The sequence below is a fragment of the Dermacentor andersoni genome, chromosome 1 (assembly GCF_023375885.2).
Source record: "Dermacentor andersoni chromosome 1, qqDerAnde1_hic_scaffold, whole genome shotgun sequence".
NCBI lineage: Eukaryota > Metazoa > Arthropoda > Arachnida > Ixodida > Ixodidae > Dermacentor > Dermacentor andersoni.
Window position 1 is genome coordinate 262124060 of NC_092814.1, and position 26439 is coordinate 262150498.

Here is a 26439-nt window from a genome sequence, read left to right on the forward strand (position 1 = left end):
GCAATCACGGCAGTGTATCGTCCCCATTGGGCGGCCTGGCAGAACAAGCCTCAGAGATCGGAACAATGGCCTCCAAGCGCCCTATGTGTTTGCGCGTGAAGCCACATCAACAGCATTTCGGCGTCGTGCCAGGGAGCGTTGAGACTGGTTGTGGCATCATGCCGAAGCTTGGATAAAAACACCGGGTGCTCAGCACAGAAGAAACATTGGACATCGTTCGTACTATCGAATGTGGCACAAAGAAATCTGCACTGACACGCCACAGGGATCTACCGTTGACTACGGTGTGTGGCGGGAAGAAGTTGCTCAGCAGCGTTGCTGCGACCGCGATAAGATGTCGGCTACGAGGTTGCACTTTTCGCCATCGTTGTCTCTATAGTTGCCAAAGTGTCGCCTAATGACAGTGATGAGGACGACATGAAAAGCGACAGCATGGGCGATTCAGGCCCAACAGTAGCAGAAGCTGCGCTTTGCGTCAGCATCATGCATGCAATTGTCGCGACGACACCACCACCCCGCGACTTCTGCAGTGCTACCGCTCCCGTGCACGGAGAATATGCAACGCAAACGAGGTAGCTGCCATGTGAGTGTTTGCCGAGAAGAGGGGGCTGGAAAAGCTGGCTCGCATCTTAGAATTTGAGGCTGTTGTTGTTGCTGCTAAGCTGCCGCAGCATGAAACGAAAATAAGACTAATGTCGCACGAAGTGAATAAATACTGCATGTTTTTGCCCTTTCATCGCACTTTCTCTGAGCTCCGTTTTTGACAGGTAAGTGGGCAGTCTCATGCTATTTCAGTTAAACAATACTACCGTTTAGTACATACTTTTTCCAAGCTCCGGCCAACTACGGTTTAACGAGGTTTCACTGTACCTTCCTTTGTTTTACTGCTATATCAATTACAAGCACACCTACACAACTGAATCTTTGCTTAGAGAATACTGCTGTCTAAAACTGAACTTCAGGGCCATTTAACAGATGCAGATGTGTGCACTACAAATAGCAAAGGGACGAGTGCAACATGCTGCGAAAACGATAGTAGAAAATGGTTTGAAGATGCAAAACCACATTTCTTAGGAAATGGGTGATGGGGCAAAGCCTCATGTGACAATAAGTGCTCCAAGTCTCGTTTTGTTTGCAGTCACTGCGAAAAATTATTTTTCTTTTTACTTGATTCATCAGCCTTTGCACACATCCTACCATACCCATCATGCCACTGCTTCAGCTTATCAAAGAGGAAAACAATGATTGTAGCCACATCATGCTAAGCCTTTACCTCGTGCCACGAAAGCACTTCCAACATTTCTCTATCCTGGGCACCACTGGCTCATTTAAAAATATGATCTGCTTTATGACTACACAGATGTGCTTTAAATTTTGCTGGCACCTTGAATAGTTGAACCTGAAACATTGAAACTGCACTTTTTTTTTTCTGCTGAAAGCCGATTTAATTTTTATTTAATTTTGATTCATCTTTACTTTTGTTTTTACACTGAAGGTCACTAAGGCTGAAATCCTAGTGCACTGAGCCACAGAGGAAATGGTGGCTGCAAACACATGCCCTGTTTTTTATGATGCTGGACTTGAAAATGTGATCCCACTTGGGTTTCTGATCGTTTGCTGAAAACTAAGGGAAAAAAAATGAATTGCATGCATTGCATCTTCCCAACACTTCTGTGCATGATCTGTAAAGAAGCAGCTCAGCCTGCAACAGTAAAATTCCATATGAAGTAAGCCATAATAAATGTAATTGGTATAGAAGCTCTGGGACAATTTTTCACAAGGTGAGTGAAGCTACAGTGCTTGCTGCCCATTAAAAGGCCCCTGAACCACTCCTAGGGCTTGACGAAAAAACTCATTTTGTGGATGGCATACTGTGCTGTGAACATCCGGCGAAATTCTGCACTCGTGTGCGGCACATGGAGTTCACACTAGGTCACGTTTTTGTCAAACACTCGTTTCAAATGGAGGCCTTCTCACCCATTTCGAAACTGCCGGCAACTTGCATATGTCATCACATGCAAGGTTCCTATAGACGGCTGCTATTGACAGCTGACATCCATCAAAAGGGCGTTTGAACCAGTGTGCTTCTCCCTACTGTTAATGTGTATATTAACTGACGCAGTTTACTAAATGGGCTGGAGTAAACAAATGTGCGCCTCAAATTTCTATAAGAATTGCACGCTTACAGAAAAAGCAGACTACACCCACCGTGGTTGCTTAGTGGCTATGGTGTAGGGCTGCTAAGCACGAAATTGTGGGATTGAATCCCGGCCGCGGTGGCCACCTTTCGATGAGGGCGAGATGTGAAAACACCTGTGTACTTAGATTTCGGTGCACATTATAGAACCCCATGTAAATTAATTATGGAGTTTTACATGCCAAAACCACAATCTGATTTTGAGGCACACCGTAGTGGGGGACTTGGGAAACTTGGACCACCTGTGGTTGTTTAATGTGCACCTAAATCTAAGTACATGGGTGTTTTCGCATTTCACCCCCATCGAAATGCCGCCGCGGTGGCCGGGATTCGATCCCATGACCTCGTGCTTAGCAGCCCAACATCATTACCACTAAGCAACTACGGCAAGTGAACCCCAGATGGTCCAAATTTCCGGAGTCCCCCATTACAGCCTGCCTCATAATAAGTTAATGGTATTGGCACGTAAAATTCGATAATTTAAGAAGCGGACTATTGTCTGCTCGTGATCGGCCACAACTGCCCACATCGGAATTAAATTTTGGTCACACTGCTTATCAGTGTCGAAGGCGTAGGGTCTCGATAAATTCATACTGTTTTTAACACTGAACTAGCCTTGAAACACACAAAACTTGGGCCCAGACCACACATACACTACACCTGCCACGCCTTGCGAGGAATGGCGTTTGGCATCCATAAGGGATGCATTCTCACGACCAGCCGCTCCTGCCTAGACGTGCTTTGTATTGAGCTATTGATAGCGCTTCAGAATTTGCAATCTAAATTTCCCTAGTATCCTTGCAGGAAAAAGCCGGTTCACACTGCGTAGCATGACCAGACTGGAGGACACGAGCATGAGTGTGCACTCTAGCCCTGCCATGCACTACAGGTGTATGTAGCTGGATGTGCTACAGCGGCCACAGGGTGCTGCAACGAGCCCTCTCATCGTAACGCCATAGGTGGGGCACTGCCATTGGCGCTGCCCCGTCCCTTGTGAACGGAGCAGGTCGAAGGCAAATGGAAAAGATAAATATTGCGCTCGGATCTACACTCGTAGTAGGTCTTTCCGCCAAAATTTTTTGGGTAATACATTCCTAGGCGCCACCATACTCATTCCTCAGCATTTTTTGAGGCTTCAAATAAGGGTGGTTCAGGGCGTTTTTATGCTGCTATCATAGCCACAAGCCTCGCGAAACAACCTACTCAAGTGCTACTATTACGAGTGTTATGAATACAAAGATGAATGTGTAATACTGCTTGGCAGTAATGTAATGCATGTCAGTTGCCATTACTATTACTGCCTTTGATAACAGAAAGGGTGCATAGCAAATGTCCAAATCATCCATTAGAGATAAAAATAGTCTCCGGGACCTTATTTCTTACCAAAAGACAGCTTGGATACATTGTTGGAAGCTTGTGCACGGCACTTTGTTGGTTTGTACGGCACACCCCTGTATGCTCTCTTGGTAATGCAGAACTCCAGAATTCTGAAATAATCACATTCAGGTAGTACAAATGAGGCAGTAGCAGCAAAATGCTCGTTCTTCACTCACCTGTTCCAACATGGATCCTCACTAAGAGTATAGGGGTTTCCCACGATCACCATGAGACCTTTTGCCCTGGTCATGGCCACGTTGAACCTCTAAAACAGTACACACATATTTTCTCACGAATTTGCACTTCACTAATAAAAAAATAAATAAATTATGGGGTTTTACGTGCCAAATCCACTTTCTGATTATGAGGCACGCCGTAGTGGGGGACTCCGGAAATTTGGACCTCCTGGGGTTCTTTAACGTGCACCTAAATCTAAGTACACGGGTATTTTCGCATTTCGCCCTCATCGAAATGCGGCCGCCGTGGCCGGGATTCAATCCCGCGACCTCATGCTCAGCAGCCCAACACCATAGCCACTGAGCAACCACGGCGGGTCACTTCACTAATAAATTATGGCTACTTCCACACTGGCAGTGTGCTGATTAAGCACAATACAAAAGATGTAGTAGCTGAATATCCCAGTGAAATATATGTTAGTCACATCCATTCATGATGTATCGCTTTCTTCTGAAGGTCAGTATAAGTTACGTGAAATGCCCTGTGTGTATCTAAATCCACTCGCAAAAAGTAAAGGCCAGTTGGTCGTTGTTGGCAATGGCTGGCTGGCTGGCCTTTACGTTTCTAACGATAGGCTGTACAATCGGCACAAATGAAAACCCATGATGATAATTGCATTTGGAACAGAAAAATCCTAACATTCTCTGCTTCAGGTACAATGCCTGCATCAGTGTGTTTAGACAAAGTTCACATGAAGTTGGATATTTGTTAAAGGAAACTAATGGCACCTTTATCTTACATCTACAACCCAATCTTCTATTTGTGTTTCATTCTGCTGACTACTTACCTACACAAATAAAACATGAAGTAAAAAAAAAATTTACAGATCCCATGCACTATGGGAATAGATGTAAGCGAAGCTTTCCATGCTGGATGCTTTGTTTGACAATAATTAGCAGTGATGTTGATGGCTAAAGCTAAAACATGAGAATGGTGAGTTGATGATAAACGTTACTGCTGTTTGTCTGCATAGTACAGAGAACACACAGGCAGAGGTCTTCGCTTGAGGCCTTGTGCGCCATATTTTATAACCTCTGAGAGGGTTGAGCGTTGTCATTGCCTCACATGACACATCGCATTGTGGCAGAAGTATTAAACTTGAATTGGATTATGGGGCTGTACGTGCCAAAAACACACACGGATTATGAGGCACGCCGTAGTGGCAGACTCCGGATTAATTTTGACACCATGATATTCTTTGTCACGATTGCCACAATTGTGATCAAATCCACGACCTCTGGCAATGCCATAGCCACAAAGCTAATGCCGTGGGCACAGAAGTGTTAATTTGTCGGTCGACCGTTTACGTAGTGTCTCTCCTGGACCCTGCGGTGCGCTTTAATTAATGCGGCTCTGTTTCTGCATGCCCTGCGTAAGTTGCCCGCTTGACATATTTGCGTGGCGTTTATTTTTCAGAAATAGAAGCAATGTACTGTACCGTACCTTGAACTTAAGCTTATCCTGTTTCCCCAATACCACTGCTGTCATACAGTAGTGGGGTTTCCTGGCCTTCTCACGTCGCCTCCCCCTCTCTTGTATGGGAACTGCTGCTTCTCCTTCCTCTCCTCCTCTTTTTTCTACAGTTATATCTGCGTCCCCTCTGGGCTCGCAGGTTAGTAGAAAGGTAGGCGCTGCAGTTTCTGCAATACTTCTGAAAGGAGTCACGGATAATTACAGCTGTCAAGCGGCTAATGTGGCGATAGCCAGGGAGCTCCAGAGGGCATTGTGCACATTTGACGTACTGGTGGGGTGAAAACGAGTTTCTCTGGGTGCATTTCCTCTCTGACTCGCACCTCTCATCTATATACAGACTCTGAACTACCCAGCAGCAGCAGCAGCAGCAGTGGGAAAGTTGAAGGAAGACGCAAAGAAAGCTTCGCTCTAAAGACTTCACAGACCACATGGCCCAGAAGGCAACATTTGTGCACTTCCACGAAGCCATGATGTTAAAGTAAGGCAATGGAGACCTGCACAGACTATATTTACCTTTGGGTTTTGCAGAAATCCAAGATTGTGGCGCACGTCGCCTTGGACAAGGCTGCGATTGCTTCGCACAGTTGTTATGATGATCACCAAACGTTCCTGGCCTTGAAATTCCTCAGTGGAACCTACAGTAACTTCCTTATGCCCTCGCTTCTCAAGCAAGCTCCTGATCTTTAGCACCTGTGATAGAACAATAATGTTCTGAAGGCACATTGCATCGCAATCGAATGAAAGCTTCATGAAGGAGCGCTACCCGGTTAGCCCTAGCGCACTGGGCGTGCATACTCGATCGGTCTTGCAGTGAGCCTTTGCTCGTAAGTGCCGCGACTGTCACACTGTGCTGTATCTTGGGTTAATTAACCTGCATTTGTTAGTGAGCGGAGCTTTCTCTGTGCAGTGTTGGAAGTCAACGAACCCTGCCGTAAGCTCTTTGTGTGTTGCAGAGTGGAGGAGTGTCGTGCCCTTTCCTGACTTGCTTGCTTGCTTGTAGGGTGAGCCTCGCGCAGAAACCCATCCACACAGCGAGCGCTTTAAATGCAGCAAAAAATTAATTAGCTGATGATGAATTCTCTGGGCATCTTCCAGCTAGGACCACTTCTCTAGTGAAAACACTGGCACCTGACTAAAGAAGCCCTCTCCCTTCTACTTTAGTTTCCTTATTCAAGTTTGAATCATCCAAGCATTCACTGGCCTACACACAGCTTATGAAAGAAAATTCACAGAACACTGTTGCAAACTACTGAGAACTTTTTGCAAGCCTTTCAGGTACCTTCTGTTTCATTCAATACATGCCAATGAATATTAAAGCGTAAAAAAAATTCTGAGGCTTTTTGTGTCAAAACCACAACCCGATTATAAGGTACACCGTAGTGGGGCTCTCTGGAAATTTTGACCACCTGGGTATCTTTTAAAGTGCGCCCAATGCACAGCACACGAAAGTTTTTGCATTTCGTCTCGATCGAAATGCGGCCTGTGCAGCAGGGATTTGGTCCCATGACCTCAGACTTGGCAGCTATGGTGTTGCACTGCGAAGTCACCATGGTGGGTAATTTTAACTGGTAAACTGAACATACTGCACTCTAGCAAGAACTGTACCTATAGTCCATCTCTTAGCGCTATCCTTACTCATTACGCACCAGTTTTCTGCTTCCATGACAGTGTCTTTTTAACCCTTCCAGTGTCACTGATGTGACAGTACATTTCTGTGTTTCTGTCTCGCCATGTCACTCATGTTAGGTAGGAATACAAGGACCATACTAAGAGAGCATTTGCGATTAGTAGTGGGCGATTCCACGAGAGATCAACACGGGTCAAAAATTTCATATTTTAGATTTCATTGAATATTTTATATTTTATGCGCATATCACTAGGTAGCACTAAAGTGAACGTAGCTTCCTTGCCAAATGAATATTCTAGGAGGAAAAAAATAACCAGATTCTTCAGTGTGGAGGTGCCTATTTAATGCACAAGGCATTTTCACAAATTCACAACGATGTGAAATACAGTATGTTACAGCTACAAAGAATACATTCTTGTGTGTAAAAGCTAGACGTAAAGAAGGGTCAGCTAGCACTGTTTCAGGCTTCTGTGCAAAACGGAAGTGTCTTAAAAAAATTGCTTAATTTGCTGCAATCTTCAAAAGTTGCTATATTTGCGATTTTTTATCATCTAAACCAATACATGTAGCCTTCTGAAATTTGCTGGACTGCGAGACCTTAACCTATTCAACAGTTCTGCTGAATATTATTGCTGTATCACAAATTACCATTTCTACAATTCGCCTCAAATTTGAAGTTTTAACAAAAATGAACGCTATTTAAAAATGAAAATAAAAAAAACCCCATCGTAAATTTTTCTCAAAATCTCATAAACAACTATTCATAGGCACGTGAAAAAGAATATTAAAAAACATGTTGCATTATTTTGTTTGTAATCACAATACAGCAGGTAGAAATGAGAGCTTTGCCAGAATGCAGCAAGGTGCTGAGGAAAAGGAACATCGGGGTAAAAAGAGCGTGCATATGGCTCTGACTTGCCTAAACTTGACCGTAATGGCGACGTAAAGCCAGTTTTGACCTTATAATTATTACTTCTGCATAAAAGTGCGTTTAGTACACTACTTCTACGTTGAATGGGAATAACGAAGCGTCAGCATAACCATTACGTGGCTCACTTTATTTAACAGCAAGTGCGTGCGCCTTGCAGCGTAGATAATTTGTGCCTTCTGTTAATGCAGGGTCTTTATTTCTTTGTGTGCTACAGAATTAACAGTTAACTCTGTATAAATGTACACAGGTAACAGAATGTGCAGCAGGTAAATGCCTCTAAAAATGTCGTACTGGTCATTACATGAACGTCATTATACAACCTAAGAGGCGGTGGTGGGAGTGGCGATGCGGTTAGTTAAGGCAGGGTTAGCTGGCAGATAGTTCCAGCGATTGTTTATTTTACCACCTCTGAAGAAAAAGAAAAAAAGGAACTGTTAGAATACTATATAATAAAAAGTTCACAGTCCCTAAGGATCACCACTTGTCGGAAAGTTCAGTTTCTTAGAAAAGCTGGAAAGAATCAAGACACTTCCTCTTTCAGATACTTGGGTCTTTTGCGAAACATTACCTGGTCCGCGCACTCTTGAGGAAATTGCCTCTGTGCAAAGCCTCAAGTCGAACATTTATTTCTTCATTGAAGTATTGGCAGGGCCACATGAACTCTCGGCCAAACTTGCTGGTATACAATGTATGGGATAGTTGTTGAAGCACCACTGACGAATGCTAAACGATGATAGCGTGCTGAGAACACGTCCTAAGTTTACGAAGCGCTGCAGTACTGGCAGCTCTTTCCGTATTTTTTTATAGGACCAACCGATCCAGAGGGCCAGATCACGCATTTCTAATGGAGCGAATCCAATACGCAGTGGCACAGTTGCTTTCCTGTTGACTAACTGACCTGTCAGTGCACACTTGATGATGATGCACACTTGAGGCAGGGAGAGGGCGCAAGGAAATTCGAACATACCCGCTGTATACGCTCAGAAAGGCTTGATCATTTTCCAATCACCTGCAGCAGTGTGAGACACTAATACAACGCGATCGAAATTGGTGGCGTCAGGCTCGCTTAACCCAATGTGCCATAACCGTATGCCCGGAACACGTGACAAAGATTTCCACTGGTTCCTTTTGAGGCGGCGAAAGTTCTCCACTTCATCCACATCTGCATAGAGCAGTTTTACGTTTTTCAGCGTTGCGGCCATCTGCGCCGCCATTTCAGAGGCTGGCCTAATGACTGTAGTGCTGTCTGCTCCGAGATTGTACAGCGAGGCCTGGTGCTTTACTAAGCCACCAACACCATCGCAAGCGTTTCTGCCATGTCCTGTGGCCGAAAAAAAAGCTGCTTTGTTGACGCGTGCTCCTTCTGTGACAGCTGCTAAAGCTGATACTTGTTTTGAAATGGCTACTGGCGCCGTCAGACACGTATGTAGCATGTTTGCCAAGCTGAAGTTCTTCCTTCATGCACTCATCGATTTTTTCCAGCACGAAGCTAGCGTGTGCAGCATCATGACATACCTCATCACTAAGAACCGCAAAACATTGAGTGGATCCTCTACTTGTGACGACACACGTAAATAATGAGACCTGTTTTTTTGTGCCAATGGTATGATTGTACGTCGTTCGGTACAACAGCTGTCCAATTCTCTGCAAAGTCAAAGACACGGGATCCGTGCTGTTGATTCCGTTTGGCGTCGTGTATTGCTGATACTTGAATGCCCTTATATAATCATGGGTGATCCACTTGACAAGCCATGCACCAAGCTCCTGGAGAAAGGTAGTAGCCTGTGCTGTCTTTTTGACGAGGTCGCCATTTTCCTATACCGCATTGTTTACCTCTATCTCTTCAGGGATTCCCAAAGTTGTAGTAGTAAAGGTATCCTCATCTGGGGGGGGGGGCACAATAATCACAGTCGCCCGGGAAAGAATCGGTCGTGGTCGAGGTGCAAAGACATACTTCTTTGAGGTGGGTAATTGTGTAGGCACCTTCAATGAGCTCTTCTAGCGCGGAAACACACTGTGTGGCGTTGGCGCAATACATGCAAAGGTACACTTCTTGTTGTGGAGCAAGAAGAACCCATTTCGGCCGGAGAGAATAAATCTTTGAGAGCCCAATAGATGTATCCGGATGGGCTTCCTTAAAGAGACCATATGTCTCCCGTACCGAGCGGGTCATGAATCTCTTGGCAGCCTATTGTTTGTTTCCATCAATCGAAACATATACTACGTCCTTTTTGTTGGGAGTCTGCAGAGCATATCCATGCTCGTCTTTGGTATAATATTCCACAGCGGTCTAAACGTCTGTTGGGTTCAACCGTGTTCTCTCAGGTGCGTCTGGTGCTGACCATATTCCACATTTCTCGCGCCGTCGGGATTCGTATATCATGTAGGCTGACAAATGTGGAATGAGAGCTTGAACGTTTCGGCGATCCAGCTGGCTTCGCAGTAGAGTCAACAAGCGCATTCGCTTTTGGTACGAAGAGCACATGTCATAGGTTTCTATAAATTTGGCGAACCATTCGGTGCACATGCCGCATTTGGTACCTGAGGGGTCCAAATGGCGCTTGCACTATACGAAGTAAGATTTGGACCTTGCAGTGCCACCGAGATGAATTTGCTTTAGCACCGGGCGAAAGTTCCTTCGTCGCGAATCCGACTTCTGCTGATGAACGTGAGGCAGTTTCAAGTGGCACTTCTTTCTACCTCCCAGTTCGTCTTCTTCCGTTAAGAATTCATCGCCTCCTGTGGATTCACTTCCCATTCTTCTACACTCTATCAACTCGATCAAAAGAGTCGATTTTTACAGCAGCCGCATCTGAAAGCCTGAACTAAATATGGGCGCCAATGATGGCTGAGGAGAGGCATAACTTCATGAATTTATGCCGGAAATTCAGACATTTTAGAACGGCGTGGTTGAAATAATTAGTTTACCAAAACTGGCTTTACGTCACCATTACGGTCAAGTTTAGGCAAGTCAGAGCCTTATGCACGCTCTTTTTACCCCGATGTTCCTTTTCCTCAGCACCTTGCTGCATTCTGGCAAAGCTCTCATTTCTACCAGCTGTATTGTGATTACAAACAAAATAATGCAACATGTTTTTTAAAATTCTTTTTCACGTGCCTATGAATAGTTGTTTACGAGATTTTGAGAAAAATTTACGATGGGGTTTTTTTTATTTTCATTCTTAAATAGCGTTCATTTTTGTCAAAACTTCAAATTTGAGGCGAATTGTAGAAATGGTAATTTGTGATACAGCAATAATATTCAGCAGAATTGTTGAATAGGTTAAGGTCTCGCAGTCCAGCAAATTTCAGAAGGCTACATGTATTGGTTTAGTTGATAAAAAATCGCAAATATAGCAACTTTTGAAGATTGTAGCAAACTAAGCAATTTTTTAAGACACTTCCGTTTTGCACGGAAGCCTGAAACAGTGCTAGCTGACCCTTCTTTACGTCTAGCTTTTACACACAAGAATGTATTCTTTGTAGCTGTAACATACTGTATTTTACATCGTTGTGAATTTGTGAAAATGCCTTGTGCATTAAATAGGCACCCCCACACTGAAGAATCTCGTTATTTTTTCCTCCTGAAATATTCATTTGGCAAAGAAGCCACGTTCACTTTAGTGCTACCTAGTGATATGCGCATAAAATATAAAATATTCAATGAAATCTAAAATATGAAATTTTTGACCCGTGTTGATCTCTAGTGGAATCGCCCTAGTGTGATTTTTTTCCTTATGCATAATGAAAAATAAGACACTTTGCTTGTTTTATGATACCCAAGAAAAAACCCTACGCTGGATGTGCATCACCTCAGAAAAAAACTAGACAATGAAAGGGTTAACTGTGGGAAATTGCAAGACACTTTCATAGATACTCCCAAAAATTAAAATCGCCTTGGTATTGGTACTGGTACAGGCATATACGGGTCTGTGCTGAAGGCATAGACTAATTTATTAATGCAAGCACAATTTTCAATAGGTTCATTCGGGGAGCTTTTGGTTAGCAACTTACAAACTACTTCAGTTAATTATACGAGTGATACTTTAAAGGGTTTCTGGAGTAATATTTTTCATACCAAAGAAAATTGTTTATGCATATGGCTATCTTGTTAAGGAAAAATTATGAAATTATCTTCTGCTCAAGCCACTGCCTCCGCCCATAAACTCAAATTACATGCGGCTATATATGGCTCACCTACTTGCGCACTTTATCATTCAGTGACATCAGTGATGTCTATCGCTGGTTGGTATGAATGAGTGCATTCAGTGTTTCTTACTACGACTCGCTTGCACCAATGCATTCTTTCACATTACGGCGCCTACAGCGCACTCACTACAGTGCACTCCAATGCATACACCTCTCACAGGGAGACAATAACAGTACAGCACTGCATCTACCCTAATTATTTCCTGAAGAATTGAAACAAGTTCTTTCAACATATTCCCCTTCATACCTCACCAGCAGTTGTCACCATTGCACTATTGATTTTTTGTTGCACTCTCTCTCACCCTCCCTTTATTCCGTGCACCCTAACAGATCGACCACAGATCTCAGTATATCCAAAATAGATTTGCTCCAAACCTTTACCCTCACACTTGTGCATGCAGCGACTGCATTTAAACAAAGCAGCTGCAGCAGAGTATGACAAAGCAGCTGCAGCAGAGTATGCACAATCTCAGCTGGAATTGTGCCATAGCTTTGAAAAACTGTCTGAACTGTGTTCATTTTTTGAGGGCACAGAGAACAAATCACTACGTACATGTACACTATTAAAGAGGCTTGCACAGTGCCATGTAAAATGTATCACAGATGACATCACGTGCAGGTAAGCTGTCACTTATTCAGTCTATCTTGGATAGGCAGAGGTGGAAGCAATTGTACAGGGAACCATTGCTTAGATCAGCGATAAATAATGCAAAACCTTTAAATTGTGTTTACAAATTACAGCAAAACAGAGCACTTAAAACTGGCCCTTAATGTTCACAGAGACCTGCCCTATTGAATCAATGTGTTTATGCACCACAGTCAAAACCATACTGGAAACCTACTTAATTGAGTACGTCAGATGCAAGATCAAAAGTGACAGATAACAATGAGAAAAGAAAAGCAAGACCATTACATATTTAGAAGAAAACGAATAAAAAGTGAAGGGGAGGGGGCAGGGGGGCATGACAGTATCATGGACAATATGTATGTGCAATATGTATGTGCAACAAAACAGCTTGCAAGCCTCTGCACAAAGGTGATTTTAGGTGCAAGGGGTTTCGTCCTGCAGAAAGACTTGCAGATGCAACTAGGTCATTATCTGAATGGCATATATTACTATAGGAAGAGAAGAGCTTTGACAGTAATTACAAGAAGTTCTGTGTAAGAATCTTAAATGCTTAATTTAAACACTGCATTCCAAAACTAAAGTAGGTATCATGATCACAAGTGCAACCTTGTGAAGTACATGATGCTTAAAGCACTGCATATGTGCCAATGATTTACAAACCTGCTTGCGGTAGGGAGAAACAATTCCAATGTCAGACTTTCGAACCTTTGTTCGCACTCCATTTTTACCATCCAACAAGGAAATCACATAGTCCACCACAATCCTGACCTCATCAGGGTTGAAATATGAGGGGTTGTTACACTCCCTCATGTCTTTTCCACAAACACCATGAAAAAGAAGTGGCACACCCTTTGTGGGCAGTCCCTCCCACGTCAACATGCTTTGGGTAATCATCTCATCTGCAAACACCTGCAATGGCAGAAAATAAAATTTTGAAATTTTTTTAGCAATTTATTTATTGCTAGCCATAATAATTACTCTCATGAGTATTTTTGTATAATCACTACTCTCCATTCTGTGAATAACTGATTGATTGATTGGGTTTACCATTGACAAAACCAAGGTAATATAAAGTACGCTGCAGTACAGGGCTTCAGCTTAATTAGGGTTCCCCAGATGTTTTTCACAATGCACCCAGAGCTCAATTACACTTCTACGATGACATGGTTGCACAGTATGGAAGAAAACACTCAACCAATAAGCCACTGCAGTGGGTTTTAGCATTTTGTAACCATCCATCATCAAGATAGCAGTACTGTAATGCTGTGATCAACCTTATTCATGCATTTGATAGTATTTCAGACTGACTGTCCAAGCACGATTGTTTGAGTCATCTACGGACATGAAGCTTCACAAAGTGAAAGAACTTCCTACTTATTTCAAAAAGTTCATTGAATTAATTTTTCTCAAATCGTAGATCATTCAATCACAAAAATTCACCAGCGTAGAGTAACCAAGCTCAGTCACGTTATGCCAGCGAAAAGAGGACATGCTACAGTCTAGTGTCATGGCACAGCCAGCTTAGCTGGGGGGTATAGAGCGCCTTCACATCACTGGTATAAGAGTAGAATACATCCTGTCTCTTGCCAGAGCTGCTAGACCAGGATGCAGCGAACGCTAGCTTGGCTGGCCGGCATCATGCAGTCGTAAAGTTCGAGTGCACCGAAAAGTAAAGAGTACGAAGTTTGTTTTCGCCAAACAAGAACGTGTTCGCTTGCTGCAAACTTGTGCGCATGTGCTGTGACAACAGTTAATCGCCGAGCTCCTGTGCGGTCACACTCGGCAAGGCAAACTATACAGGGGGATATTTCCGACACTCCTGGTGTCGCCAGCTTAACATATTGGACTTTGCTGGCCGCTACCTGGCTAACCAGAAATGCTAGACTAATCTGCACCTGAACTCTTCCAAGTTCTGTAAACATATGTAAGGAATCTCTCAGTGCCTGAACTGAAAAGGCATCTGGTATTCACATATATATGGAAGTATCCCTGTGAGAACTGTGACAGAATACTGAGAAACGCATACAAAAAGCAACAGCTGTTGACATCAATGCCAAACATAATAGTCCAGAAGTAGAGAAAGTTAGGAGAGCCGATTGACATTATGGCTGAGACAGTGCTGTAGATGGGGATGAAGAAAGAAAGGAAATAAACAGCACCATGTTTGCATCTGACTTTCTTTGTCCCCATTTATCGCACTACACCCAACCATGGTCCAGAAGGAGGAATATGCAGCAGGGAAGCTACTTGTACGTGTTCACATACGAGTTCTAGAATAATTGTCTTTGAAAAAAAAATGTAGCTTTTCATGTTACTGCTCATAGGTGAATGCTATAACAAAAATTTGTACCAAATAAAACAAATTCAAGTCATTCTCTGCATTAATCGAAAGTATAAGAGTAGCATAAAAACATTTACAGGTCACGAAATCTAAACACTAGGACACAATCGCCAAAAGTTACACAAAGGTTGCATGTCACTAGTCATACCTTCAGTTCACTATTGTAAAACATCTCATTTGGAACTTTGAGGATGTCTGCATGGCTTCTGAAGTTTCTGAGCAGTTTCGTCACCATGTGTGCATTGTGCTCATCATTCTGCTGGTATGAAGGCAATTTAATAAGTCGCTCAAGTAGGGACACACCTGCATGAATAAACGCCACATAAATCAATTTGATGCTTTGAAGTAACTGCAACAGAACATATAGAAATTATATGAATGGTGCTCAATGATGTGCAAATGATGGGCAATTATAACAATGATGTGCACATATGCACACTTGCAAAAGTGGACAGCATAACTGTAAACAGTTGATGGGGTTTTATATCTGAAGTTTATACCCCATGGTTGTCAGAAGTGCTTTAGTGCAAGGCTTCACACTAATTTTCACCACCTGAAGTTCTTTAATCAGGCTGCAACTTGGAAAGCATGGTTACAAACAGCTTTAAGAGCACGTGAAACTGTTTTTTGGAGCAGGCTGGGAACAATCCAAATATTTCTGAGTACATAGGAGGGCCTATGCTCTCAACAAGCAGCTGTCAATACATTTCTTAAAGGACAAAGGAGAAAGTGCGCATAATCCAGGGAAACTTAACATCCATGCTTGCGGCAGCACTGAAGCAGAAAGCTACTCTCACACAACACTTAATTTGAAGTTGAATAGAAAGCCAACAAACTGTTGAAAACCCATTAAGTAAAGCTTGTTATTGCTGCCTAACAGTTTGAATGTAAACACTTTTTTCAAGTGGTCGTAGCTGTGAATCACACTCGAAGTTTGCGATTTTCATCTGGTGCTTGGGTTTAATCTTGGATAATAACAGCCTCTTTTTGAGCATGCATAGCTTTTTTTTCAATTTCTGTCCATCTGTGTGAATCAAGTAATTGTGCAATGCATTACAACAGCATCTGCAAACGTGGGTGTGGGGGGACCACTTGTACCTTCATCCATCTTATTCTCACTTTTGTTGGTGTAAGGTGTGTTAAAATTGGCGACCACTGTCTTTATCAAAACAGTGATGGTGATTGTACTGTGCCACATGGCAGGTGCTGCACAGTCACTGTTTTCAATGATGACATATGTAACCAACGTAGGCACCATTGACAGGTGATGCCACGTTCACGGCACGCCATTGCAATATAGCAAGTGGAAAGACAAACGTAACAAAGGGTAGCTAATACAAATGACCCTACGGGAACAAAACAGGATCTGAATTTCTGAGTGTAAGAGCCAGGATAACAAACAGGAACAGATTAACGAGCTTCTGCTGCAACTGGCAACAAGAGCAAAAATTTAATAATTTTCAATGTAAGAAAAAACAAGATGTCCTGCACACAAATTCAGCGTGCAAGAAAATATTATGCAGATCTCTCTGTGGGAAATGGTGTAAGCAAATTTTTCTTTAGCGTTTCGCTGATTGATGCTGGTTGGCGCTGATGTGGATGAGGAATTTTGATGTCGTTCAGTGCTTGGTGCAATACAAGAGTAACGCAGGGTTATTAAACATTATCTTGGGTTTGCCTAGGCAGTGCACAGAAACCACAGCAAGACCTGCATGGTTGCGATAACACGCCTCTTCAAAACGGCCTGCAAAGTGTACAAGAATGGTGTAACCTTTGGCTAATGGAACTAAACTGTAACAAATGTAAGCGTCTCCTTCCACCGCCGCAGCAATCCACTTGTTTTCTTGCACCAAATTGCTGACGCCAACCTTCTATCTCGAAGTAATCCTTTGTAGTGATTTAACCCGGGACAGCACATTATCATTTCATCATTTATCTGCTAACATCATTTTATCTGCTAACAAAACACTCGGGTTTCTAAAACGCCATTTGCGCCACACCCCAAAAAATGTAAAATTACTAGCCTATCAGTCTCTCGTCAGGGTGAAATTAGAATATGCATTCCCCATTTGGAACCCCCATCAAGTATATGTCATCAATCAACTCGAATCGCTTCAAAATCAAGTTACAAGATTTATTCATTCTAAGTTACTCCTACGACGTCAGCATATCAGCACTGAAAACAGTATCCGGCTTATCATTGCTTGCATCTCGTCGCCGCATTGCTAGTCTGTCTTTTTCACAATTTCTTTTAGAGCTCACTCGGCAGCCCCCATACATTCTCCCCCCGGCACGCATCTCCAGTTGCACCGGTCACTCTTTTTTCATGCAGCAGCAGACTGGAACGGCCTTTCTAACGAAATCACAGTCATAACCTATCCTTCCACATTTTTAAACACCATAAGAAATTACCTTGCACTGTAATAAAAATATGGCTTTCAATTTTTCATGTATGTACCTACCCCTTATGTAACACCCCTTCAATGGCATCTTTAAGAAAATAAAATGAAATTAAAAAAGTATGGCCACAAAATATGGGAAGACCTAACCTCAGTACTATTGGACTATGACACTTGCGAAATATTAGGAATAACAATGTTTACCTGCAGCACCGAAGTGGCAAGTTTTGGCAGGTGCACTTTTCTTCTAGGTCTCATATTTGCTGTAAAGTGTTATGTTGCAGGAATAATTAGACTAGAAAGGGTTAAAACATTAAATGTGCCATTGTGAGCATCTTGCAGCATAACACTGCACATAACACTGCATAATCTGCACATACACATACATGGGCAGTGCATACCCAGGTTGTAAGATAAGCAGAGACGATTTCGGATGACTGGACCCAGTTGCATAGGGTCCCCAGCCAGAATTATGTGTCCCCCTGTACCACTCATGTCAGGCTTCCAAGCATCCAGAAGTCCCATCAGAGGGATGTCACACTCTGGCTCCAAAGCATGGCCAGCCTCATCCACAATCACATGAGTGAAATGGTTGACAGGCAAGCCTGCCGAGATCAACCTGCAGGGCATTCACACAATGGTAACACTAGCACATGTGAAAGAGGAAGAAGATAAAAAAACACATACTTTGACGAAGTGACCAGAGTGACCACAATGATCCTGTACTTCTTTAACTCTGACGCGGTGTAAAGACGTTCACTTTCACCTTCCGAAAAATTGCAGCATTTCTAAGGAAAACAATAGGACGTGCATACTTCATAAAAATACCCCCCCTTGGGGAAACAGCTCAGGGAACACAGTAACAACATGCCAGCCCACTACATTTAAGAAATTTGCAATACAAGCAGACATGCAGAGATCTTATGGAATGTGCACCCTACCTTTAGTTTCTTTGAAGTTTTGTCAGGGTGGACAGAAGAAGAGTACAATCGAAGCATTTGTGATGGCATCACGTGATCCAAAAGCCGCTCGGCTAACAAATCACTTGCACTATTTGACGGAGCAGTAATCAGAATGCGACTAGATGGGATCAGCGTGCATATCTGCAGTAACAATATTAGACTTATTCTGACATTTCCACACAACACAAAGTAAAAGAGGCAAGTCAAGTTGAATATACAAAAATGAATAATAACGGCCACAGGCTATATAAGCACTGCCAAAGAAAAACTGCCTACCTGTTTAATTGCTTCTACTAGAGTGACTGTTTTCCCTGTACCAGGAGGGCCGAACAGAAGGTATGGATAAGGGCGATGCAACCCTAACAATATATCGCGGACAGCTTTGGACTGCTCTCGATTCTCTTGTACCTTCTTGTTGAAAAACCTGTTTTGCGACATGCAGAAAACAAGGGAATTATATAAAATATTAACTGCCAGGAACAGGATCATTACCTCAGATCAGACAGTTCCAGTGCAGGTTTTGATGGCACAGAGCTGCAGGGAAAAATGAAACTCCAGAGGCTTCGTTTCTTGCATGTGTCAAGAGATCGATGCATCCGCGTTAACGGTATTCGATTGAATGTAAAGCGGATGTCAAACCTCATTCCTTTGATGTAAATGAGGTTAAACCTGCACATACACATGGCAAGAGCAGTGTAAATATTATTTGTCATGAGACTACTCTTTGCACATTCAAGCAGCTGGAAATGTATGCACTCACTCTTCACTAACCCTGACCGTAATGTATGGGCCATCTGTTTTGTGGACAACTGCTTCATACTCAGTCACTGAAGTAGGGTGGCTTAATGAGGAACGAATAAACAACCTGTTTCCTTTCATAACTGAGGGGCGTCCTTCTGTTGCACCAGGTACCTAGAAGAAAAAGGCACTCGTCACACAGTGCACTGTGATTTGTTAATTCTCCCTGTCCTGCTACACTGCTCAGGAATCATGTTGGATGATAGCCATTGTTGCTGATTTAAGCTATGCCCTGCACGGTTGCACTGAGATGTAAAGAAGGCATGGTTTCAGAGGTGATAAAGGCATCAATGCAGTAAATATTTAACCAAAGTAACCGCAAATATTCACTCTATTGCCACTGAAGGAGGATAAAATGGTTGCAAGAATGAGATGCAAATCCCCTACCATGGACAAAATTGTTCTGTGTGGTATATAACAACCTCTGCTGGACACAGAGCCCAAAGCTAAGTTATGCATATCTATTGACTATTAAAATAGGATACTGGGTTTCAACAACAAAAGTAATCATCTGGATTCTCTCTTGGCTTCTAAAGAACACAAATTTCATATATTTCCCATAAACATATGGAGAGGTCAAATTCAAACAATCGCATACACTCAAAACACTTAGAGTCACCTTGTTGTCACTTCTACGTGAGCAAAATTTAGGCCACACATTGATGCTGGTATTTTAAAAGAAAGGAGTGAAATTCCAATAGTCAATGTTAGTTATAAAAAAAATTTGCCACTACATGTGGTTGACGAGGTGAGACTGCAAGCATCGCTTAATGTAGAACTTTAATTTTACGTTCTATAACAGCATTAAGGCAACAAAGACAAAAGGAAGAAAACCACGATAACATAGCACCATGTTGCAGAGTCTTTTTTTCTTTTGCTCACGTTGCTTTTGCGCTGTTACAAAACACACAATGAATACCGACCAACTCGGCTATCTTGCTCCAGTTGAACTTTCAGTTTTGCTACAACTTTTATAGGCATTCAGGTTCATGAGAATACATGTCCCTGTGACATGTCCCTTTAGTTGTTGAAAAGATACATGCAAAATACCTTAGTGTTTCCATTGAAGTGTCCTATGGGTATTCTGCCTTCCATTTTTGTATGCATGTGACAAGGACAGAGCATTATTTGGCAAATTTGTACATATTTTTATGCATAAACACTCTTCACTTCACTTCACTTTATTTCCTTAAAGACCCCACAAGGGGGTGTTACATAAGGGGTGGGTTGTACAGAGATACTACAAATGCCACAGGTTTTTAACAAGACAGGTATATGGATACACTTTGAATAAAACGTGATGGACAGGTGATTGAAACAATGTCGTGGCGAAGGCCATTCCATTCTGAAGCTGCGCGGCAAAAAAATGATGCAGAAAAAGTAGTGGTGCCAGAACGGGGTCGGGTGACTTGAAGTGGATGGCCCGTGCGGGGGGATGTGCGAGCGGCGGGAGCGATGTAAGGTGGATGGCTGAAAGAACTGTGATAAAACTTGTGGTAAAGTGATAGTGTGGCGATCCTGCGGCGAGACGAAAGAGTGGGCAGACCAGAGCCATTCTTAAGGGATGACACGCTGATATCATATGAATAAGAAGAATGAATGAAGCGAGCAGCACGATTCTGCACTGCTTCGATAGCGTTAATCAAATAAACTTGGTGAGGGCTCCAGATTGGTGATGCGTACTCAAGTTTGGGTCGAATTAGCGATTGGTAAGCCAAAAGTCTTACGTGGTAGGGTGAGTGACGCAGATGGCGTTTTAGAAATCCTAATGATCGGTTAGCCGATGAAATGATATTCGTGACATGGGTGCGCCAGGAAAGATCAGGGGTTAGTGTTACACCAAGGTATTTATAGGATTCACTTGTTTTAACTGGTATGTTAGCGATTTCATAGGGAAATTGGAGCGGGTTTTTGCGGCGGTGGAAGGAAACTAATTTACATTTGTTAGGATTAAGGGTCATTAGCCAGTGGTTACACCAGTCAAACACTTTATTAAGATCATTCTGTAGGGCTGTTTGGTCAGATATGTTAGTTATTTTGCGGTAGATAACACTGTTGTCAGCGAAGATGCGGATGTTACATGATAAATTATTAGGCAAGTCGTTGATATATATTAGAAATAAAAGTGGGCCGAGGACAGCCCTGCGGCACGCCGGACGTTACAGAAAGCGAGTCAGACTTGACATTGTTAAGGGAAACAAACTGAGAGTGGTTAGTCAGAAATTGGGCGATCCAGTTTAGAACGTCGTGTGGCAGATTTAGTTGAGAGAGCTTCATTAGTAGACGCTTGTGTGGTACTTTATCAAAAGCCTTGGTGAAGTCAAGAAAAATAGCATCTGTTTGTAGGTTAGTGTCGAGGTTAGCATTCAGGTCGTGAAGAAAAAGGGCTAGTTGGGATTCGCATAAGAGGCCTTTTCGATATCCGTGTTGAGAGGGATGAAAAAAGCTGTTACAATCAAGGAACTGCATGATCTGAGATTATATGATATGTTCCATGAGTTTGCAGCACACACTGGTTAGAGATATGGGGCGGTAATATAACGGACAGTCTCTGTTGCCTGCTTTGTGAACTGGAATGACCTTACCACACTTCCCTGCAGTCGTAGGAGAGAATTCCTGAGGAGAGTGACTGGGAAAACAGTAACAGTAAAAATTCGGCAGATATGTGCTTAGTGTTTTTTATGAGCTTGGAATTTATTTCGTCCATACCAGTAGAAGATGAGAACTTAATTTTTTCAATTAAGGACAGGATACCAGAGAAACTAATGCTTATGGGTGGCATTTCAGGTAAATTAACGGAAAACAGTTCTGTTTCAGTAGGGTTAGGTTCATTCGTAAAGACAGACGAAAAGGCTACATGAAATATATTGGCACTTTCTGAACAACTTGCTTCTTGACCAGATTGATTAGTAAGGATAACAGGAGGGGTGTCATGTGGGTTTAGATTTTGCCAGAAACGTTTGGGTGAATCAGCAAGGATTTTTGGTAGCTCAGAGTGAAAGAATGAGTATTTAGCGTTGCGCACTTCTGTTAAGTATGCTTTTTCTGCAATGTTGTATTTGTCCCATGCGTAAACGCTGTTTCTAGTCTTGGCGACACGAAAAAGACGTTTCTTCTTGTTTTCAAGCGATTTTAATGACTTAGTAAACCAAGGTTTTTGGCGGGTGGGACGGAAAGTTACCTTAGAGATGAAGTCATCAGCTAATCGGTTCATTTTGTTTTTGAAGAGTGACCAGTTTTCGTTAATAGGTCGTTCCCAAAAACCGTCTTGAAACGATGGAAAAAAGGCATCAAGTTCACTAATGATGGCCCCATAGTTCCCCTTGTCATATAGTCGTATTGTTTTCCTGCAAGCTTGACGTATTTCAGGAACAAAGGCAAAATTAGCATGAATTACTTTGTGGTCACTTATTTCTTTTAGAAATGTTAAAGACAGGCTCCTTGGATCTGTTGTTAAGATTATGTCAAGAATATTGGCAGTATCGGAAGTGACTTGTGTAGGTTGTGATATCATCTGAGTAAGATTAAAGTTTAGGAAAACGTCAAGAAATTCGTTAGTTTCTTTCGCATTGGGTGCCGACGAGGTTAGAGTCATTCAATCGATATTCGGAAAGTTAGTCTCCAAAGAGAACGATGCGAGCATTAGGGTATTTAGTCGAAAGTTTGGTTAAGATATTATTAAGTTCGCGTGAAAAATCTGGAGTGTATCTAGGAGGCCTGTAGCAAACACCTAAGAGCACCGACTGTGGTGCGGAACGACAGATTAACCATAATATTTCAAGGTCGGAGGATATTTTGATAACAGAGCACGAAAGTTGTTTGTTTGCAGCAATGAGGACGCCCCCGCCGCATGTGCCGAGACGATCCTTTCTAAAAAGATTAAAGTTGGGCAAGTCGGATAAAACTTCGTCATCGGTGACGTCAGAGGTCAACCACGTTTCAGTTAGAATAAGTAAATTGCTACTGGATGAAGATACAAGGCTTGACACGTGGTGGCGTTTAGAAAGAAAGCTGCGAATGTTTGTGAAAATAATCGAAAAAGAGAGATTAGCTTTATGACCAGGAACGGAACCATTTAATGATTTGGGGTGGGGAGCGGGTAGCTATGATTTTTCTTAGACAGTTTCGGTTGTATCGTCGAATACGTAGCGTTTGGAGCCCATAAATAATGTTTTATATCGTAAAAGAAAAGGACCGGATTTTTCTTTAGTAAAAGCGAGAAGGTGCTTCCGTGCGTTCCGAACGTGAGGCGAGAAATCTTCCCCAATGCTAAAATGTGTATTTTTGAGTTGAGAGCCATTAACGAGAACAGTTTCCTTGGTTTTAAAAGAGGTAAATTTTACTATTATGTGGCGGCACCGGTCTCGCAAGTGGCGACCAAGACAGTGGGCACGCTCTATTTTCTTAGATTCAATGGCTACATTGAAATGGTCCCTGCAAAACGCAGTGATTAGCTCCTCAGACTGAGCGTTGGTCTCGGATGGCGTGTCATCCGCTATGCCGTAAAACAACAAGTTGTTTCGTCGGGAGCGGTTTTCCATGTCGTCCAGCCGAGTCTCCAATACCGAGACCTGTCGGGTAGTCTGGGAGGTGGTGGTTGCAACGGTGTCTAATTCCGTTCGAAGCGTTTGAAGCTGGTGGTAGTGTGATCTGAACTGTCGATTCTTTTGCCTAGTTCGGAAATAGTTTTATCGGTGCTTGAGAGCTGGCTCTTTAGGCTCTGCACGTCTCCAATGAGCTGGGCTTGACCAGAAGACAAGCCTTTTAGTTCATTTAGTATTTCATTTAGGGTGGGGGGTCCTGGATTAGTTTCAATGTCTCCGGATAACATAAGTAGCAAAGAACAAACACTGTTAATACAATCAGACATGATGCAAACACAGAACACAGCAAACTGTGTTCACCATATCCTTTGTATGTCCATCACAAATCCTATATGCACGTCCAATAGTGTATATTTTATGGTTATCCTTCAGATGTCTAACACTGATATTGGCATTTGTAACAAACCACATCTGAAACAAATGGATTGAGTCTTTATTGACAAAACAGCCAGTGTGCCCTCTTGACATTGTGGGCTGGTACTGCTTGCCTCGGCCCTCTTATCACTCACTCATTGCTTTCCTAATGATTATGCTGATTACTGATACTGGCAGGAGTGTGTTGCAATCGGGATACGAAAATGTGGAACAGGCTACTTTAACGCAGCAGGTGTATAAATTGCAGTGCAGTATGGATTGGGCTTGGCAAGCCAAATGGGGAAAGATGCCAAGCTGTGTTAACTTGCGGGTTGTACCTTGTCCAGGTATGCTCTAGCAAGACAGGGTGTCCCTTGCATGAACAAAACAACTTAAAAAATGACCATCAGCTAAAGCATATCAAGGGATTAAAGTTTGCCTGCATGGTCACTCTTCAAAATAGTCGCTTTGAAATGAAGCAGGAGGTCTGAGTCGGGCAATGTGTAACATCAAGCTTACTACTATGCGGGCCTGCTGTGCATGCAGAACCTGAACCAGTATGCTCATCAAGAAATATATTAACCATTGTTTAACGGGATTTGGAAGAATACAGGAACAGAACCAGATGCTTTGAGCACAGCATTACCTCGTGCTTCAGGACTACTGGTTCATAAGGACTAGACTCGCTTGAGAAAGTGCCTTATCACCCTTCATATTCAGTGTTCATTCAATGTGACAGCATTACCTTGTGTTAGTAAGCCAATCGCACACAGCTTGAAAGAATTAACTAGGAGCTGTGTTGTCATTGAACTGGTTCCAGCACTTTGCACAAGACAGTGTTAGAGACCAAGTACCTTTATGAAAATAAAACATTTTTATGCCTTCTTTAACATGAAAAGAGAAAGCCCCCTAAATGAGCCAGTTAAATGCTGAAGATGCTTCAAGTATTTCCCGATCTCCTTTGAACAGATTGCTTGATCACACTTTTCATTAAAATTTACTGCTACTGTAACATGCTCACACAAGTTTCCTAAGTCGTGTTTCAACTCTTTACCTGCTTACATGCAAAATTAAGGAAAAAGCAGCCGAACATTACCTCTAAGGCAAACAGTCCAGAACCATGCTGTTGCACCAAGACATCAATCATGTCGTATGTCCTGATGTCAACACTCATTTGAACTTCTTCAAGGTAGAGAAGTACAGTGAAATACTTATAGTAACTTTCTTTAGACAGTGGTTCATCTAGATGTTTCCTGGAATAAACAAAAAACGCTAGTTGATATTGTGTGCTGATTCTGCACTATGTAGAATCCTTTACATGTCTTCAGGGCACCCTGAATTGGAACTAACTTATCTTACAGTGAACACTTTTTGTGCCACAGTAAAGTTTTTGCTAGCATGCCTGGCTGTATGACGATGAACTTGAGATGCTCACCTTAGATGTGCTCCACACAATAGAAGATGCTGCTACTTTTTTTATATGTTTCACCTAAACGCACAATTTGGTCATTAGAGGGAGTCAAGTCCTTTACGATTTAGTGCTCACAGCTCTTTCTGCCCACTTCCCTTGTGGCAAGCAGTTCTATGCACGCTGGTGTGCCATCTGACACTCTGTTCTCATCCTTCCAGTGCATTTTGTCCAGTATGTATTTCTGTGCAGCAGTAATCACCCACACCAGAACAGTGGTAAACAAGCATGCAAAAACTGTACTTTCAGAGGAAAACACATTTGAAACACTGTTTAATCAGCTAATAAAGTGTTATCTCTATAAAAAATGTTCTAGTACGCTGCTATCTATAAAATGCCGGACATCTAGCAGTCCACGGCACACAGTATAACTTGAAACTGTCTTTCTGAAACCATTTTTCAATGCAGACTGCCTCGAAGGATGTTTGAAAATGTTAGTTTGCAGAATGCTCTCCGAATAAACTGCTACATGCTGCTACTGTGTGCATGCCACCCATGTTTCTCAGCATCTGATCGCGATTGTTTCGAGTACCATTTGTGCCAGATTATTATTGGCTGCATAAAACACTGTTTGCTTAAGATGATTTTATTAAATTGTTTACAGACAGTAGAAGAAAAATACTAACATTCTGTAGCACTTATCAAACTTATCACACAATGCTAGCACTCCTTCAAAACAAAAGAACTATCAGTTTAATGACATTCTCTAACTAGACATCACACAAATAAATGTTTCTTTCTTCTAACTATAATTAATGCTATAACACACATTACAACTCTCTCACAGCCTAAATTAACTTCTGCAGGCATCCGGATTTGGTGTACTCAATATGC

The 26439-nt window shown here is 42.5% G+C and overlaps 1 protein-coding gene across 1 annotated transcript in view; it reads right to left on the minus strand.

Moving 5' to 3' along the window:
• LOC126548146 (putative helicase MOV-10) overlaps positions 1–26439 on the minus strand; it is a 131103-nt gene that overhangs the window by 986 nt on the left and 103678 nt on the right. The window contains exons 6-17 of the mRNA XM_050196268.2: positions 25234–25390; positions 19142–19293; positions 18874–19050; positions 18658–18805; positions 18361–18522; positions 18107–18207; positions 17821–18038; positions 15169–15323; positions 13340–13588; positions 5798–5974; positions 3751–3839; positions 3581–3684 (exon numbers count right to left, since the gene is read on the minus strand). Coding sequence (XP_050052225.1) covers positions 3581–3684; positions 3751–3839; positions 5798–5974; positions 13340–13588; positions 15169–15323; positions 17821–18038; positions 18107–18207; positions 18361–18522; positions 18658–18805; positions 18874–19050; positions 19142–19293; positions 25234–25390 — 1889 coding nt within the window. The remainder of the gene's footprint in view (positions 1–3580; positions 3685–3750; positions 3840–5797; positions 5975–13339; positions 13589–15168; positions 15324–17820; positions 18039–18106; positions 18208–18360; positions 18523–18657; positions 18806–18873; positions 19051–19141; positions 19294–25233; positions 25391–26439) is intronic.